General features: G+C 36.1%; 1 protein-coding gene across 1 annotated transcript in view; it reads right to left on the bottom strand.

Moving 5' to 3' along the window:
• EML4 (EMAP like 4) overlaps positions 1-20,225 on the bottom strand; it is a 155,938-nt gene that overhangs the window by 76,947 nt on the left and 58,766 nt on the right. The window contains 1 exon segment of the mRNA XM_082851983.1: positions 8,578-8,760. Within this exon segment, the coding sequence (XP_082708109.1) occupies positions 8,578-8,760 (183 nt within the window).

Here is a 20,225-nt window from a genome sequence, read left to right as displayed (position 1 = left end):
TCATCCATCTACCCATCAAATATTTACTCAGGGCCTATTATTATCCTAGTCTTTTGTTTTCAAGAGAATATAAGGGAGCCAGGGCATCAAGGAATTAAAATCTTGCAAGAGAATCACACTAGCAATGAAAACATGTGGTAAGTACAAGAACAAAGTGATCATAAAAGAAATCATCACAAAGAAAAGACACATAATTCTGTAAGGATGATTAGAGACACAGAACTCAAGAAAGGCTTCCTAGAAAAAAATGCAGAACAAAGTCTTAAGGAATAAGTAAGAGATATCCAGGTAAAAGGGAGGTGATGAAATACTGGGATCTTATTCCAGTGTGTGTAAAGGAACAGAAAGAAGGTAACAGTAAAGTGGGGTATGTAAGTGTGTATGGCATGGGGGCAGGGTAGACAAAAAGCTCTTTATGTGGTGAGAACGCAGAACAAGAAAGGGCAGAGTCCAGATGGTAGAGGAAAGTCCAGATGGTAGAGGTAAGCAGGAGTTAGATCATGGAGATTTTATCTATAGGAAATAGAGACCACCAAAGGGTTTTAAGCTGAAAAAAAGACTTCAATTTACGTTTAGAGAAATCCTAGTGGCTATGTGAAGAGCAGATTTCAGGGCAGTGGTCTAAGCATAGCACGATGGGGACCTGAAACAAGAGCTAGGTAGCATAAATGGAAAGGAGGAGGCAGTTTTAAGAAATATTTAGGTCTTAAAAGATGATTTCAGTTTGGGGAAATTTTACATTTATGAATTCTGAGGGACATACAAGCAGTACAATCTAATAAGTAGAAAGATAATTCTTAAGTGCTCAAGTCTAGAATATAGATTAACAATTTGGGAACTGGCACCAATAAGTGGATGTTAAGACCATGAAGGAAGATGAATGGCTGATTTCATCTCCTGCAAGGAACCTTCAACTCCAGTTTCGGTTAGGAGCTCCCACAACACCCTAAATTTACCTTTTTAATGCCAATTATTATATAGTTTTATAATTACTGACTTAGCTGTCTTCTCACTTTACCTAAGGCCCTGTGGAGGCAAAAGTGAGTATCTTTTATTTCTTTAATCTCCAGCACCTAAAACAGTGCCTAGTGCATTGAAAAGATGAAGGAAAGAGACAACTGTCAATACAGTAAGTGATGTGAAGTAATATTAATTATCAAGCACTTGCTGAGTGCTAAGCATTGTTATCCTAAGTACTTTATAATTAAGTCCTTTAATCTTCACTATAATCCTGAAAGGGATTTACTATTATCCTTCCAGTTTTGCTGATGAAAAAAACTGAAGCCTAGAGAGATTATTAACATGCTCAAGGTTATACTGTAATAGGTAGTGAAATCAAGATTTGAGTCCAGGAAGAAGGAATGGTAAGTAAGTGGAAAGAAATAATTCTGCCTTGTGGAGAGTGACATTTTGAGCTTTGCCGGGATAACAGGAATTCACCAGATGGAGTAGGGGGAAAGGAAATTCTAAGCAGAGAGCAGTATTAAATCATCAAGGTCCCCAGATATTTACATAAATAGCAAGAAAAGACCAAAATAAGATTTTCATGGTCATTTTCCATCCTACAGTTTAATTTCTGATAACTCTCAGTACTGGGAATCCTTAGTATTTGGATAAAAGAGTGAATGATCTCCCAAGGTAGAGGCAATGAGTTAAGTAAAGCAGGTGCAGAAAACAAAAAGGAACGTGGGTGAATGATTGTTTGTCACCTGAGAAGTCTAAAGTATATTCTTTGAAATTTAGAATATTAGGAACCTAACTGGAAGAAAGGAGCATAAAAATGATTATGCAGTACACAAATATATAACTAGAATGCATCATTAGCTATATATATCACATGTATATATGCTTGTACATATACATCCCTCTTCCCCAAGCCTTGGGCATTATAAAGTCTGAGCCACAACGCTCTCAAAGATCAGCCTGCAAGACTGGAAGCAACAGTGACCTCTAGTAACCAAAGGTACAAAAGTAGTTCAATTTCTGAGCAGCAACCCAGCTGAAATAAGAGAAATTTAGGCTAAAAGTCTATAAACCAGGAAGGTACTAATTTAGTTTTAATCACAGTTTGTTTTAACCATTATAAGGCCAGGGTTGAAGGCCAATGATAAATTTTATACTTTATCTTACTTTATCATGAAATAAGAATACTAATCATTATTGTTTATATTCCTTGATGATAGACCTAAGCAGATGAACTTTCTGATACCTTAGCCTGACAGTTCCTAAATGCTAATGAATTTCACTGAACTCCAGAATCACACAGTAAAGTTACCACTAGGGACTGTTGCATATGTTGCAAATCTGAAATCCATCTTGCTACCCTCATCTGTAATATCCTCTTATTCTTGCATCTATCCCAATCCCTCCATCCAAAGAGCAATTTTTAAAATAACTTCCTACTTCTATAACTTTCTTTTTCCCACATTTAATTCAACAAACATTTATTGAGTCATTCTAAAGCTAGTTATGTAAGAAACTGTCCCTGCCTCCAAATAGTTTATAATCCAGCGGGAGCAACAACTATATATACCAAAAGAAACATATAATAAAATTTTAAAACAATTCTAACAAGAGACAAAAAATAGATCATTTTCAGGAATTAATTTGAGGCCCTAAAGAATGGGAAAATTTATTAGGAGAAGGGTAAAGATGGTCTATGAAGGAAGAACTTTAGTTAACACTCAAAATCTTTTTTCTCAGATTCCCTATCATATGCCCCAGAGCTCCAACTGCATACCTCTTCCACTCTCTTCACATTTTCAAGCTCTGTGCCACCTTTTTCAATCTGTCAATTACTTTGCTTCATTCTTTGGAAATATTGAGGACTACATGTACTTCATCAAATTTTATCTTTTCCATTTAGAGTTTTATGTGTACTTTTCTCCTTTCCTCTTGTTTCACAGGAAGGTGTACTTTAGTTCTCTTGCCTCATTTTTTTAAAGTATATTTTGAGAAGAAATGACCAAAGAGCATTTGACTCTCATAGAGAAATGGAGCTCTGTAAATGGTAACTGCTGCCTGGTCTGAGGCAATATCCACCCATTTACTGTCATATACAAAGAGCAGCTTAGAAGTCTTTGATCTGTTGTCAAAATAATAAGATACTCTCCCACCCCCTACCATACGTATGAATCATTTTATCCTAAGGGCCCCACCAAGGAAATTCACACCTTCTAACCTGATTAATGTAATTTACTTATTAACAACACTTACAGCAAACTCATGACAATCCCTGTCTTCTCCCAAATGTTATTTGGAGTAAGAGCCAAATGATACAGATCTGTGCCTGTACACTATCCCACAGTCTATATAATTAGGAATATTTTTGGGGGGAGAACTGACATCCTCCAAATTTAAATTTTTCCTCTGGGCTCTCTCATTTCTCAAGTAGCAGTTACAGTGCTTGATATTTCTGGTTTACCAGCAGCTTCCTGGTTTAAAATGACAGTTTCCCACCTTCAGATAATTTGACTCCTGTGCTTTTATATCTCTATGTACTAACAGCTTGTCTTCACATATTGCCACTGGGTTGTATTCTCAAATTACATTCATTTGGTCACCCCAAGAGGTCTTAATGGGTTTCCCAGGCACCAGCTGTGACATAATTTGTCTTCCTGGCAGTTAAAACTGCCAGAGTGTTCCCTGGGCCTTCCCTTTTGCTCCAAAGTACAGGTAATTTTTTTTCTTTTGGCAAGGATTCAGCTGCAACTGGTGCATATATTATGAACATATGCCGTCAAAAGGAAAGAATTCTCCAAGAGAAGAGAAGGTACATGAGAAATTTAAATGACTGGTCACCTTAAAAACTATTGGGAAAACTTTCTACCTAAGTGTCTGATATAATATGTTCAAGAAAAAATGGGGTTTAGCTTTTAATACTGCTGGCACACTGGAGAGGACAAACTAAAAGAACAGAACTAAAAATACTGAAATGACTAGCTAGGTGTGTTTCTGATTTTGGGATTTACTGAATGGCAATACTACTATGAAATGACAGAGAATGTCGTTAACCCATTAGCATACACATTTAGTTTTAGCCATACCTGAAGCCAAGTCATGTTTCCATATCACCACCACCTAGCAAAACTGTAATACCTGTCTTCATCAATAAGGAAGCTGACCTATACTTTTAAGCACAGCTTCATAAAAGGTTTCCACCTATTTACCTATGGTAGTTTAGTCTCCCCTCTAAAGAAAAATCCTCTAGAAATTCTAAATATCTTAAGAAGATGGTAGTGATTACTGTCCTGTCAGTAATTTGTGTGAAAGTGAATACTACAAATTCTAATTTCACAAGGGACTAAAACATTTCCATATAAAATTTTTCTACAGTATCAGAAATGATTTTACTTTTTTTAAAAAAAAATTGACATGTAACATTATATTAATTTACTTTTTTTTTTTTTTTTTTTTTTTTTTGCAGTACGCGGGCCTCTCACTGTTGTGGCCTCTCCCGTTGCGGAGCACAGGCTCCGGACGCGCAGGCTCAGCGGCCATGGCTCACAGGCCCAGCCGCTCTGCGGCATGTGGGACCTTCCCGGACCGGGGCACGAACCCATGTCCCCTGCATCGGCAGGCGGACTCTCAACCACTGCGTCACCAGGGAAGCCTTAATTTACTTTTTAATTGAAGGAGAAAATACAAAATCCCTGCAAAATAATTTCATTGTTTTTAAAAAAAATTTTTTCAAAAATATTTTTTTCATTTGTTAGAAAATACTTTGCTTAAAGTGTTTATTCCAAATATTTATACCATTAATATATTAATCCTGTTTTGTCAAAACTGATGGTTGATCTTTTTAAGGTTACATACAAATGACAATAGTGAAGAATCACTTAATATTTCTTTTCCAATTACTTTCTATAGTATACTATATATAAATTTCAAGATAAAGCTGTTTAGAATTGCAAATAATAAAATTAACAAAACTTTAAATATGTATTTCTCTTGATGTGTTAATATCAATATTACAGAACATAACTGGTGAGGCAAGTTTTTTCACTAATGGGAAATCCAGTGGTTAATCCTTAATGAATTATGCTCATTTCTTAAATAATATTTCCCCAAATTATTATATAATCAATCTTCTCCCCAGCAATCCATTTTATATCCAGCAATTCAAAGTCTGTGTCTAAGGTAACAAAGTAACTTAAAGAATATTCACTAGTGGACTCCATTTCAAAATGTGAACCACATCAGCATATTATAAGAACGGCAGTCAAAGTAAACTTATGACATAGAATTAATGGAAAGGAACTTAGTATCTCTCTAATTAATAAAGTTATTAGTAAGAAGTAAGAGCCGGTACTATGTGGAAAGAAAAAGTTGCAATGTAGAAGCTGCAGGTGGCTCCAGAACTGGATAAATCTCCACTAAAGAGCCTGTAACAAAACTGATTCTAAATTCACTTTACAGACAAAGGATTTATGAATGACAACTAGAAAAGGACAACTTACAGAAAGTATGTTCCTAGGGGATAGGAACTGCAGCTATTTAAACTGTATTTGTACTTCATGAAACTCAATCAGGTAGGTGCTAAGGAACTGATGTGTCATACAAAATATCGTCTGCATGCCAAATTAAAAAAAGAGCAGTCTTTAAATTTCTCTACAAATATTTCTTTACTGAAATAACTTAGTAAATAAACAATGAGAGAAAACTTTTTTTCTCAACACAAGATTATAATGTACTATTGTTTTAGCGTAATAAAATTTTTTTAAATTGTAGGTTAATACAAATTATTTAAAATAAGCTTTTAAAATGAGATAATAACCAAATACTATATCATTTTGTCTTATAGGATTTAAAAATACTTTAATATAGAGCCAGAAGCTGACGGTACACATATTAATTATAGAAACCTGTTCTTCTCTCTTTATGTACAGTTTACCTTCCCTGTAAAGCCCGTATACATTAATACTCTAACAACTCTAGAATTCTCTTAGAAAAATCAATTTATAACCAAATAAGTTTTTTTTTCCTGGCTTGATCTTGGCAATCCTCAAAGTTGGTTCTCAAAAAATTAAAAACTCACTTATAACATTATTAACCAAAGTGGTTTCAATCAAGTCTTTTGCCAAACTCTCAGGTCCCTTACTTATCCCATGCCACTGACACATTTATCCTACTAACCAGTAATGGAAAAGAACCATCCTGCTATCTAACTCTCCACTATTAACACAAAGGCCTGGAGTGCTGGAGGGTGGGAGGTATGAGAATGGGAATCAGAAAACCAGGCAGAATGAATGCCCCTCCCTCAAAGTTTCACAACTCGGTAGCCAGTACCCTCAGGGTCCCTGAGCATTTCTTTCATGTCTCTGGCCTTCCATTTTCTACTCTCTTACCATTCCAAATGTCGACTGCCTTTTTTTTTCACCAGCAAGGAACTGCCTTACTTTCCTAAACGGCATCACTATCTCCTGAGGAGAAAGTGATAAGGAATGAAACTTCTAGCCCTGACAACTGTGAATATATATCAATCTCCACTTAGTTTTATCTCTTTCCATTCTATTGGAATGGATATCTCAATATTCAGAAGTAGTCTTTTTTCCATCTAAGACTAATAGTTTTTAACTTGCTCTAACATCCCTTCTCAAACTCTCAGGAAACTTGCCTCAATTACCACCACCCCTCCCTCACCAACATCATCTTCCTCTCTGCTGCCTTTTTGTCCTCAATGTATTTTTCTGCTACAGTCTATAACATCTTAAAAATAAAAATAATTAAAACTGGTCTTCGATTTAGCATCCTCTTCTACTACCCTCTTCCCCTCTCAGGTTAATTTTCTGAAAAAAGTGGCTGGCTACAGTTGCTGCTCTTAATTCCAGAGTTCTCCTCAATTCCTGCTTCTCAAAATACTGCAATTAGATTTGTAATCCTATCACTCCACTAAAATTCCTTTTGGAGAGGTTTCTAATATTCTCATAAATGTCAAATCCAATGGTCACCTCTCAGTCTTTGTTTTACTTGACCTTTTTGTAGCAGCTGGCAACATGAATCACTCTTTCTTTGGTATGCTGAAATATTGGAGCTCCTGAAAGAACTACCCTGAGCCACTTTCTTGTTTTACATCCTCCTTCTATGGCTTCAACTATCATCCATAAGCTGAACATTCCCAAATTTTTATTCCTAACCAAGACTAGCCTGAGCACTAGACCTATAATTCAGCTATCAACAGGTATCTATCTATACACCACACATACCTCAAACTCAACATTTGGAAACTGAATTCATAATCTTTCTTCCACATCTGCTCCTCATATTCTGGTTAACTATCTAATCTCCAGCTAAAACCTAGAAGTTATGTAAGACTCCTCCCTAGGTTAATCATCTGCGTTGACATATTACAGTAGAGAGGTAAGCTGATGAATCTTTTCCTTTTCCCATTGCCAAATGGGGATAATCATGCCTATGTCCATCTACTCTTCTCTACCAAGAAATCAGTGAGATATATGAAATGATATGTTTGACTGTTTGATTAATGTTAAAGAATTTAAGATTCCTTCTGGGTGGCTGGAAGAAGAGAAAAGCTACATGACATCTGCTCCAAACTCAGAGTAACAAGGTCGTGATAAAAGTTTATTCCAGTCTGTGAAAATCCCCAATGTCTAGAAGTTAAAATTTCCATTGAACTGGGGTTGGCAGTAAGTTTCAGAGTTTAAATTAAATTCTTCATGATTCTGCTGACTAATGACCACAGGCTTAGAATGAAGCTATATGAACTATAATGCTTTAAATCCTTTCTGTAATGATAAGAGAGTTCATTTAAAAAGTATGAGTGCCTACCTGCTATGTTCAACATACAATGTGAAGTCTATGGGAGACACAAAAAGATGATCCAGTTCCTGCCCTCAGTAAATTTAAGTTTGAATTTAATTTTATTTTATACAGCAGGTTCTCTTTTTCTTTTTAATTAATTTATTTTTTGGCTGTGTTGGGTCTTTGTTGCAGTGCACGGGCTTCTCATTGTGGTGGCTTCTCTTGTGGAGCACGGGTTCTAGGTGCGTGGGCTTCAGTAGTTGTGGCACGAGGGCTCAATAGCTGTGGCTCACGGGCTCTAGAGCGCAGGCTCAGCAGCTGTGGCGCATGGGCTTAGGTGCTCTGCAGCATGTGGGATCTTCCCAAACCAGGGCTCTAACCCGTGTCCCCTGTATTTGCAGGCGGATTTTTAACCACTGCGCCACCAGGTTCTTATTAGTTATCAATTTTATACATATTAGTGTATATATGTCAATCCAAATCTCCCAGTTCATCCCACCCCCTCTGCACTCAGTAAGTTTGTTATGTAGTTGAAAGATACTAAATTCACACAAACACTATGACATAAAAGCCAGTAAGTACAATCAGTGGCATTACCCCCAAATTCCCAATTTAAAATAATAAACTTTCAGAATTTCTTACGGATGAAGAAAAAGGAAATGGAAAATAAACTATAGTCATAAGTAATCCAAAAGAGAAACTATAGTTTTATATTTCCAATCTTAATGTCACTGAAAAAATACACGTTTAATATATTATTTCAAAGAAAATGTTGCAAAAAGCAAAACTCTTCCTACTTACAACACACTTAATTACCTTTACTTGGGACTGATTTTTTCACTGAGGCTACATGATCTTCAGAGATTGTAAGACGCCTCAAAACATCAGCCAAAGCTGCCTTTAGCACGGTGATTTCATCTTCTTGTTGTTGAACTCGTAACTCAAGGGCTGAGAGGCGATCTTGAACATCAGAAGTACTTGCAGCAGAAATACTATCATCTATAAAGAAAAGAAAATATAGAATATTTTTAAAGTAAACTTCTTAAGAAAGAATCTAATGACATATAAGAAAAACTATACCAGATAAGTCTTTTAAAAGATGAGAAAAATTGAAAAAAAAATTGTTTTTGCACAGATTAATTTCTGTAAAGATTTTCATAGCTACTTGAACTAATTTAAAATAGTAAAAGTTAATACAGCTGACATGTAATTAAAATTATGAAAATTTTCCCATAGTCAAATTTTCCATATATTATACCATCACCTTAATAGTTTTTTCACCAAAATGTTCCCTAAATATATCACTCTGTAGACATTTGGAAACTTGCAAGACTGTAAACTATTCAAAGCATCCTTCTTCTTTTCTTTTTTTTTTTTTTTTTGCGGTACGCGGGCCTCTCACTGTTGTGGCCTCTCCCGCCGCGGAGCACAGGCTCCGGACCCACAGGCTCAGCGGCCATGGCTCACGGGCCCAGCCGCTCCGCGGCATGTGGGATCTTCCCGGACCGGGGCACGAACCCGTGTCCCCTGCATCGGCAGGCGGACTCTCAACCACTGTGCCACCAGGGAAGCCCAAAAGCATCCTTCTTACTTATTATATCATTATCATAATTATTTATGAAAATAAGGAGTACAAATCACTTCAATTTTGCTTTATGTATCAGATTCAGCATCAATGATCAGAAAGCATTCTTTACTTCTATCTTTATTATTATACTCCGAATCTCCCCCCCCAAATATGGCTACATAATTAGTAAAAGACTTGTTGCTGCTCCTTCTCTCTCCCCAATGCCTCAACCTCTCTTAAAAAAAAAAAAAAAAAAAAAAAAAGGTGGTTTCTATACAGCACATAGCTAATATCTGCCTTAGGTATGTAACAAGAACAACGACAAAATAAAGTTCGGCTGTAACACAGCAATTACAAACTACTTCCAAAGCTATGTAACTTGAGAGTACACTACTTTGTTAGATCAATCTGAATCCAAATGTTTATAAAAGATCAATTGCTATTGGCTAATTCACTATAGGCAGGAAAATTCAGGGGGGAAATTAGGTTCTCACAGAAGAATGGTTTGACCTAAGTGAGATATACTGGGTCAGTCATTCACACACATAGTGTGCCATTTTTCTCATATTGAGATAACGTGCCAGACATCTTAAGCAGACAATTTAACTCAAAGTTTGAGTTAAAAATAACAACAACAGGGCTTCCCTGGTGGCGCAGTGGTTGAGAGTCCGCCTGCCGATGCAGGGGACACGGGTTCGTGCCCTGGTCTGGGAGGATCCCACATGCCGTGGAGCGGCTGGGCCTGTGAGCCATGGCCGCTGAGCCTGCGCGTCCGGAGCCTGTGCTCCACATCGGGAGAGGCCACAACAGTGAGAGGCCCACATACCGCCAAAAAAATAAATAAATAAAATAACAACAACAAAACCCTCAGCATTTTAAAACCAAAGTTATCACCCTTTATTATGGAGCAGTAAACATATTCATATTTAAGACCTTATATGCCTACAGACAGCTCAGGCATACATATGTACTCTCTTCTGTCTTTAGAGGTATTTCAATGACAATATTTGGAGAAGTACTGGAATGGAAGGAAAAGTTGGGTTTTATCTTCAATTCAGACTTCAAATTCTAGTACCATAGTTAATCAGTTGTGTAATCTTAGGAAAGTTATTTTACCTCTTTGAACCTCAGTTTCTTTGTCTTTAAATATTGTTATGAGGAAGGTACCCAGGACATGTCCGACATTCAATAAATGTTTAACACACAACTTCAAAGTGCAAAAAGTATCATTTGAGAGCTTTGGGCCCATGTATTACATAAAAGGCAGATATGTCAAACTTTGAGATGCTTAAGAAAAGGACTAATAAGAACAATTCAGCTTCTTGTTTTAGAAGTTTTTATATTTGAGGTCTTTTTCACTTCCAGAGTGTTCTAGCTGAATTCTAGCTAATCCATACTCTGTATGTGTGTTACACTATGGTTACTATTATATTTGTCTGCCCAGAATACTTTCCTATTTTCCTTCTTCTGGTAGGAGAACACCAGCTGTTTTGTGGAACTCCACCAGTTTTTGAGGTTCCATTAGGGCTGTCAATCTAGGATGCCTCATTCTCCTCTCTACCACCCTGCACTATTAATAGGCTGAAGCAAAGGAAGTGACCTTTTTAGTTGGTAAAAATAGGACTATTGGTAATTTCATATGCTTCAACCTAATACTAGCATAAAATGGTTGTGAGATATGGGTTAGGCCAAATGGAGTCCTCCCAAATTTCAGAGAGAGAGAGACAGAGGTGTAGCCCATCCTTCTTGGTTTATCAACTATAAGGACACACAGACCTAGGGCTGTCAGTGATAAAGAGTCTTGTCTGCCCTGAGTTCCAGTTCTAGTCTCTGAAGCCCTGGACCTTCAATTCTGAGAGCTGCTCTAATACTTCTTTCAGCTAATTATGTAACCTAATAAACTCTCTTTTTACAAGCCATCATTTATAAGCCAAAGGTCCTGATTAAGTCAGTAAATTATACAGATATGCCTTTCTAAATTGTTCTTAATTTATGAAAGGTGGGTTATATATCTAAATTATAATCACAGGTAAAATATTTACGTGATTTTTATAAACACATGATCTCCTTAATTCTTTTGAGAAGGCAGCAAAGGCTAGTGGAAAGATTATCAGACTATAATGCCAAGGGTATAGTCCTGGGTTTTAGTACCAGCATGGTAACTAGCTTTTACTTTTGGTAAGTCACTTAACTTTTACAGACTTTGATTTTTTAAAAAATGACTAAAGTTATTACTTTGTAAAACTTGGACAGTCACATGAAAGGTGGTTCAGCTTGTAAAAATCCTACCACAACCTGCTAGATACTGTGATAAGATACAAGGACAATTTTTCAAAGGCCATAACAAGCAAAAAGTTAACTATTAACAATGTCCTGCATTTATATAGTACCTTTCCTGTTTATGACCTCATCCCTCTCCTCAGTCTATCTGTATTTTGTATTTGAGGAAACAGCTTGAGAAGTTAAATAGCTTGCCCAAGGTCACCAAACTAGTCTTGATATCTGAAACTCAAACAGAGGACTCCTGACTCAGTTTAAGTGCCCTTTACTCTATTTCATGCTGCATCTTAACAATAATCACAGGAGGACCGAATAAATATATTCTTTCACAAAGCCAGACAGGGTTTAAACTATGCAGTGATATAATCAGATTTCTGTTTTAAAAAGGTTATTTTGGTTTCTGTGAGAGAATGGATTGGAAGAGAATAAGAGTAAATGTAAGGAGAACAGGCAGGAGGGTAATGCAGTAACCCGTGTGAAAGGTGAAGGTGGCCTAGGCTAGGAGTAAGGTGTTCATGTGTCTCGATTTGTCCAGGACAAACATGTCTGCTATCTCAGTAAAAATATTATAACGTTCCTTCTTTCTCTCTAAATTTTCCCAGTTTGAATGATCAATTACAGGGTCACTCAAGCTAAGGCAACAGCAACAACAGAGATGCAAAGTGGCATAGTAGTTGATTATAGCCCTGAAACCCTGTAACATCTTCCTAATATCTTGGCCCTTCACCTTTTCAGAGGCAAGTAGAACTGTGCATAAATTCTGGTGTTACACTGCCTGAATAAATCTGTTTGCTACTTACCAGCTCTGTGACTGGTTTCCTCATGTAATTTTTTCATGCTAATTAGTACTTATCTCAGGTTTGAGATTATTAGGTGAAATAATGCACAGCACTGTCATACAGTGAGGGTTCAGTAAGTTACTATTTTGTATAGTGGTGTTCTTTACTACACTGTTTATTATTGCTACAAAATTGGAAATGACCTAAAGTCCCTGGATGGAGTTAATAAGCTATATGTTCACACCACAGAAAGCCATGCAATTAAAAACAGTAAGTATATAAACCAGAAGTTTGAAAGATCTATAAGACGACTCAAGTGGAGTAAATAAGCAAATTGGGGAACAACATGTACTAAATAATTTATTGAAACACACACACACCGAAACATACTTCTAAAAAATAAAAAACTTCGTATTTATATATGTATATAATGTACACATAGAAAAAAGTCTAGAAGCATACACATCAAACTGGTAATTGGGTTCCTTTTGACTCGGAAAGTGAGATTAGAAGGATAAGGGTAAAGGGAAATTTTTGCTTTTTAGTGTATTTCTATATTATTTGAATTTCACAAAAATGTATCATATGTTACTTTTCATATGTTATTTAAACTTATATTTAAGCTAATATACAGTGCTTCTGAAGCTTAATTTCTTAAAGCAAGTTTCCTTCAGACACAGTATTCCAATTTCATAAAGGAACATATCAGAGCATAAGGCAATTAACTTAAATTTGCATTCATTGATTATAAAAGCTAGAACAGAGACTATCTTAAAGATCAACAGCCCCTACTGCCATTTTATAGATAAGTAAACTAAGACTGTGAAATTAGGTGAGTTACTCCTGGGCACGCAGCAAACTGGAGTTAGAGAGCTCCTTCCTCAGATGACTCAATAGAACCCATCGCTCTTGCTCCTTCCATTTTCAAAACTTTGTTATGTTTTTCTCTCCCAATCTCTAATGTACCACATGGGCATTCACAATAAACTTTTTAAGAATACATATGTTCAGTAAATATATCTATTTTCTGGGGGCGTAATTCCACTCCCCCTTCTTGATGCAAGTACATTGATTCCTTTTCCTTATACTGTGGTAGTCTCTTATTTCTTTGCTCCTTCTCAAAATAGTTTCTAGCCTTGAGGGTTAAAATATGAACTACAAATAAATTGCCAAGGGTTATTAAACTCATTAAGGGGGGGAAATAAAAAAGAAAGGAAGAAAGAGAGAAAAGAGAAAGAAGTCCATAAACTTCTTTTCCATCAGTCTAATCTATTTATTGGCATAAGTAAGGTCTCTTTTATTAGAGATGCAAGCAAAAAAAAAAAAAGTAACTAGTAAACTTTCATATCCAATATGACAGTTTTAAAACTACAACAGTAGTCACTCATGCTTTTACTACAGTGAATCATAGTTAATTTGTCTTCTAAACTGTCAAGAAATACATGTTACCTTTGCAGAGATATTCTATTATAAATATCTACAAGTTGGCTACCCAGCCTCACATCAGAACGAGGCATGCCTATACATTCTAGCATCTTTTGAATATCAATGGTTTTATGTAAATCTTTCTAAAATGGATCACTTATTTTCCTGTCTTCTTAACAAGGGCGTACAATTATAACACAGCAACTTCTAGATGACTCAGTCTTCACTGAAAATATTACTTTGTGCTGTACGCACTGTGATAAAATGATACCCTGGAGGCTATTATATTTCTAATTAAATAATTTAAAGTACATTTTCAAACTTATAATCTTTCTTCATACCTTTTCTGCTTCTTTCTTTGCAGTTAGTATTAACTATGACAGTCTATAGCAATACTCCTTTCTAATCTAATTTCCTACATTATGGGATATTGGATAACCAATTCTTTTGAACTGTTTATAAGAAGAAAAAATAATCTCTGAAATTAGGACCTCTTCTATTAAAAAATTTATATTATGTATGTATATTATATGCAAACAGATTATATATATGATGTATACAATATAAACACAGAGGAAAAAAATGGACACAGCCTCAGGCCTAATATTTGTGTCACTGGAGTCCCAGAGGAAGAGGAGAAAAAGATTCTAGATGAAAAAAATATGTGAAGAAATAATGGCAGAACTTCCCAAGTTAAATTAAAATTCACAAATTCATTAAAATTCAGTATATTGAAGTCCCTATCTCCACCACACATGAAAATCAAATCCAAGCAGATTGAAGAATTAAGGGCAAAATTATAAAACCTTTAGAAAAATAATAGAGAATATTTTCATATCCTGCAAGTAGAGAGGAGGTTCCTAAACAAGATACAAAAAGCACTATCCATAAAAGTAAATATTGAAACTACATTAGAATTCAGAATACATGTCCACTAAAAGACACAGTAAAGAGAAAAAGCAATTCACAAACGAGGAATAGTTCTTACACTTACAAGTGATAAAGGATTAGGATCCTGAATACAGAATTCCTACAAATCAATCAGAAAGACAATCCTACAGAAAAACTGGCAAAAGTCTTGACTAAACACCTCATGGAAAAGAAAACATAAATGGCCAATGAACATATGAAATGAGGCTCAAGCACCTCATTAATAATCTTGAAAAGCCATCATCAAAAAATCTAGAAACAATAAATGCTGGAGAGGGTGTGGAGAAAAGGGAACACTCTTGCACTGCTGGTGGGAATGTGAATTGGTTCAGCCACTATGGAGAACAGTATGGAGGTTCGTTAAAAAGCTACAAATAGAACTACCATATGACCCAGCAATCCCACTACTGGGCATATACCCTGAGAAAACCAAAATTCAAAAAGAGTCATGTACCACAATGTTCATTGCAGCTCTATTTACAATAGCCCGGAGATGGAAACAACCTAAGTGCCCGTCATTGGATGAATGGATAAAGAAGATGTGGCACATATATACAATGGAATATTACTCAGCCATAAAAAGAAACGAAATTGAGCTATTTGTTATGAGGTGGATAGACCTAGAGTCTGTCATACAGAGTGAAGTAAGTCAGAAAGAAAAAGACAAATACCGTATGCTAACACATATATATGGAATTTAAGAAAAAAAATGTCATGAAGAACCTAGGGGTAAAGCAGGAATAAAGACGCAGACCTCCTAGAGAACGGACTTGAGGTTATGGGGAGGGGGAAGGGTGAGCTGTGACGGGGCGAGAGAGAGTCATGGGCATATACACACTAACAAACGTAGTAAGGTAGATAGCTAGTGGGAAGCAGCCGCATGGCACAGGGATATTGGCTCGGTGCTTTGTGACAGCCTGGAGGGGTGGGATGGGGAGGGTGGGAGGGAGGGAGACGCAATAGGGAAGACATATGGGAACATATGTTTATGTATGACTGATTCACTTTGTTATAAAGCAGAAACTAACACACCATTGTGAAGCAATTATACCCCAATAAAGATGTTAAAAAAATAAATAAATAAATAAAATAAAATTGAAAAAAAAAATAATCTTGAAAAGGAAAATTAAATTAAAACCATATGAAACACTATTTTATGCTCACCAAACAGGCAAAAAATTTTAAGCATGACAATATCAAGTATTCCCTAGGATACAGAGTAATGTGAATTCTCATATATTACTGGTAGGCGGTAAACTGTTTCAAGACTTTGAGATTAAAAAACAAAAACAAAAGTAACACCAACTTTGGCATCATCTGGTAAAACTGAAGATGCACACATTCTATGACCCAGCAATTCCCCTCCTGGGTGTATAGACCCTGACCTACAGCAGGGTTGGCAATCTTTTTCTGTGAGGGCCAGACAGTAAATATTTTAGGCTCTGCAGACCACATCATCTCTGTAGCAACTACTCAAATCTGCCTTTGTAACACAAAAACAGCTATAAGTACGTAAATGATTGTGTGGTTATGTTCCAATAAAACTTTTTTTATAAAACAGGTGGCCTGGAGGGGCTTTCCTGGTGGCGCAGTGGTTGAGAGTCCGCCTGCCGATGCAGGGGACGCGGGTTCGTGCCCCGGTCCGGGAAGATCCCACATGCCGCTGAGCGGCTAGGCCCGTGAGCCATGGCCGCTGAGCCTGCGCGTCCGGAGCCTGTGCTCCGCAATGGGAGAGGCCACAACAGTGAGAGGCCCGCGTACCACAAAAACAAACAAACAAACAAACAAACAAACAAAAACAGGTGGCCTGCCAGGCATAGTTTCCCAACCTCTGCTCTTGCATATATACACCAACAGAAATGTTCAATAATGTTCACAACAGCAAAGTTCACAATAGAAACAAACTGGAACTATAAAAGTTCACAATAGAAACAAACCATTAACTATAAAATGTGTAAATAAATTGTGATATAAACATTCAACAGAATACTACAAAGTGGTAAAAATAAACTATGGCTACATGAAACATCATGTATAAATCTCAGGAATATAATAATGAGTGTAAAAAGCAAGTCGGACTTTACATAAAGTTCAAAAAATACAAAAGTAAATAATATATTGCTTAGAACAAAACCACAGAGCAAGGGAATGACATATACAAAATTTATGACAATAGTTACTTCTAATGGTATAGGGCAGGGGATAGTACAGGGAGGCCTCCACAGGTAATGGAACATCTATGTCATAAAGACAATTAAAACATATACTGTATTATACTTTTTTGAGGTGGAAGTTAGTGATTTTTCTCTTCTGAGAGAGGATGGGGAACATGGATGACTAGACTATCTAATTACTCACTTTTTTTTTTAAGAACAATGAAACCATTTTTGCAAATTAAATCCCAAAACAGATAAAACAGATAGAGTTGTACTTCCAAAGAACCCTGAGGTTCTGTGTCATAAAAACAACTAAACCAGGTGGTTTTTATGACTGCTTTGAGGGTTAATGGAATGACCATAAGATTAGCTGTTACCTATTAACCTTTGGGGAAAAAAAAAGTCCATCTCAAAAAGGTATATGATATGAGATATAATACCATCCAAAGAACAAATATTAAAAAAAAAAATTAAAAACAGTCTCTGATCTCCCCTTCCTAAAGCACTTATGTTAAGACACTGGGCAGGCCTTAATGGGTAGAACGGTAGTGGCGAGGATTAGAAGAGCTAATATGGGTGAAGAACCATGAGAAACTAGTAAGAACACCATGCATTGTTTACAGTTAAAAAAAGTGAGGGCACTAACCTAAAGGACTATCAATGGGGAACTGATTAAATAAACAGTTGTATTACGGTACACTACGGAGCTCTTAAAAAGGATGGTATATATTTAAAATCGTAAATAAGAAAGTTAACTAGGAGTAACAACATACTATAAAGAAAAAAATTGCAGGCAACATTTATAGTGTAGTTGTATCTGTGTAGAACTGTATATCCACAGGCATACATACACCTACAGATGTATAGAGAGACTGGAGGTATGTCTCTGGCAAGTGGGATTTCAGAGGATTTTGCTTACTTATACTTTTACTTTAGATGAATTTTCTGCAAAAAAAGCAAAATTCTTTGTAAATAAAACTTAAACTATTGGGGCTTCCCTGGTGGTGCAGTGGTTAAGATTCTGCCTGTCAATACAGGGGACACGGGTTCGAGCCCCGGTCCAGGAAGATCCTACATGCCGTGGAGCAACTAAGCCCATGCACCACAACTACGGAGCCTGCGCTCTAGAGCCCATGAGCTACAACTACTGAGTCTGCACGCCTAGAGCCCATGCTCTGCAACAAGAGAAGCCACCTAATGAGAAGCCCACACACCGCAAGGAAGAGTAGCCTCCGCTTGCCGCAAATAGAGAAAAGCCCGCACGCAGCAACAAAGACCCAAGGCAGCCAAAAATATAAATAAATAAATAAATAACCAAAAAAAAACCACCTTAAACTATTTTCTCAGTAAAGAAAAGCAAAGCTAATTCAGGCTGTGATGTAATCCTACTTAGTAACGCACCCAAATTTTCAATACAAGTTTGGTTAACATGTAGATTTTTATGCATAGTGAATGAAAACATTTCTGTAAAAGTATACATCTCATAATGTTTGAAAGAAATATTCTCAAGCTAATAAGAGTCACAAAAATCAAAACAATACACCCTAAGGAAAATCGGGTCTTTAAACATCATTTCTTCAAAAGAACAAAACAAAATCACAACTGATTTGTCACATTAGTAAATTCCAATCAGAAAGCATTTAGCAACTTAAATGGTTTTTTCTTTGTTTTAAAATGGAATTAGTTATCTTCAAATATTGTCTCATCAAGACAAATATTTAAGTATTATATCAAAAAGTTATGAATTATGTATTCTAGAACAGCTAAAATCTACTTTTGGAAATAAACCATAAGAAAATATATTCATAAAAACAGCTCATAAAAAGATATATTTATGCAGGAATTAATGTTTCCTATTTATCTTAATATTCTACTTCTAAAAGTCAAATTTTTCTCTCAAAGAAGTTTTAATTAAATAAGGCATTTTAACTGTTAAAGCTTGGATATTTTATTTCTCTAATAAATGACAATATTAATTACCTCCACCTAGCAATATTATATGAAAATAAGACTATCTAATTTGTCTTCAACCGAGTAACACAATGTTGACTTATATTTTCTACTTTTAAAAACTTAAGTTTGTTTTTCCTTGTAAGATATTCTTACTAAAAATTCCCCTGCTGGCATAAATTATATAAGAAATTGTGTTAAATAAAATATAAAACCACTTTTGCTACAGCACTCCGGACATGAAGGCTAGTCCCAGGGAAGGACTTTACTTTGTTCTATCGCTAGGATTCATTCACAATTAAGACTTTTTTCAAAGTCTCACTTAAAACAAAATTAAAAACAGATAATCGGATAATTCTGCTTTTGATGTTTTTTGGTTAGACTTCACAGAAGCAGAAGTCAAGCTTAATTACACAATTCTGATTTCTTATTATTTGAGAGGCGCTTTTATTTTTTTACTATTTTCCACTAAAAACTGTTTTAATTTTTTTCCTCACAAATAATATAATGACTGTCTTTTGGGGGGCGGGGCGCAGGGAAAGAACAAGTTGAACAAAGCCCATTCTGCCCTTACAACAGGATATATTTGCTTATAAAGGGGGTACAGTCTTAAGTACTTTATAAAAGTAGGTAGGCAAATATTTATGCCATTATTGACACATACATTTAAAGGAAGGAGGAGGGGAGGGACAGAAGAGACCTAGATGCATTCCCACATCCTCAGATTTCTTTTGTCACGAGTAGTAAAGTTTGTGACACAAGTCTGAATCCCCAGGAAAAGAAAGATACGTTACCAGTGCAGAAGCTCCTAAATGTAGAGGAAGCACACACTGAAGCGAGACCAGGCAAGCGGTCTTCCATTCTTGCCACCTACGTTACAAGCAGTATAAACCAGTTCTGTCTACGTTTCCTGCTGCCTTCCCAGATAGTTCCAGAGCAAATCCCAGCTCTCTAAATCTCACGACATACTTTACATTCTGAGGAAATCCTCCTGATCCAGATGGCCTACCACCAAGCACTTCTATGTTGGCACAAATAAAAACTTCTTAAGATAGTTCTCCTGCCCCTTTGCTCTCTGATCTAAAGAAAAGTTTTCTACTTATTTATAAAGAGAGACAAAGAAACTGAAGAAGAGAGAGGAAACAGAGCACGCAGGCAAAAGGAGGGTAAAGATACAGAAAAAAAAACTTGGGCTGCTTTGGGGAGTGGCTAAATTCCAGGCACAGGCAGAAACACATTTTTAATGCACCACATGAATATTTACTACAATTATTTGGTTGTCCTCAGGCACTACTTTTCTGATTTTCTTTCAATTGGTTAAGAGTAAGGTACAACTGCTTCAAATGCAAAACCCAGTTTTTGCTTTCTGAAACTAAA

This window comes from Leucopleurus acutus (genome assembly GCF_964270905.1).
Source record: "Leucopleurus acutus genome assembly, chromosome: 12".
Lineage (NCBI taxonomy): Eukaryota > Metazoa > Chordata > Mammalia > Artiodactyla > Delphinidae > Leucopleurus > Leucopleurus acutus.
The sequence above is the reverse complement of the archived record's forward strand: the minus strand, read 5'-3'. Positions and strand labels throughout refer to the sequence as shown.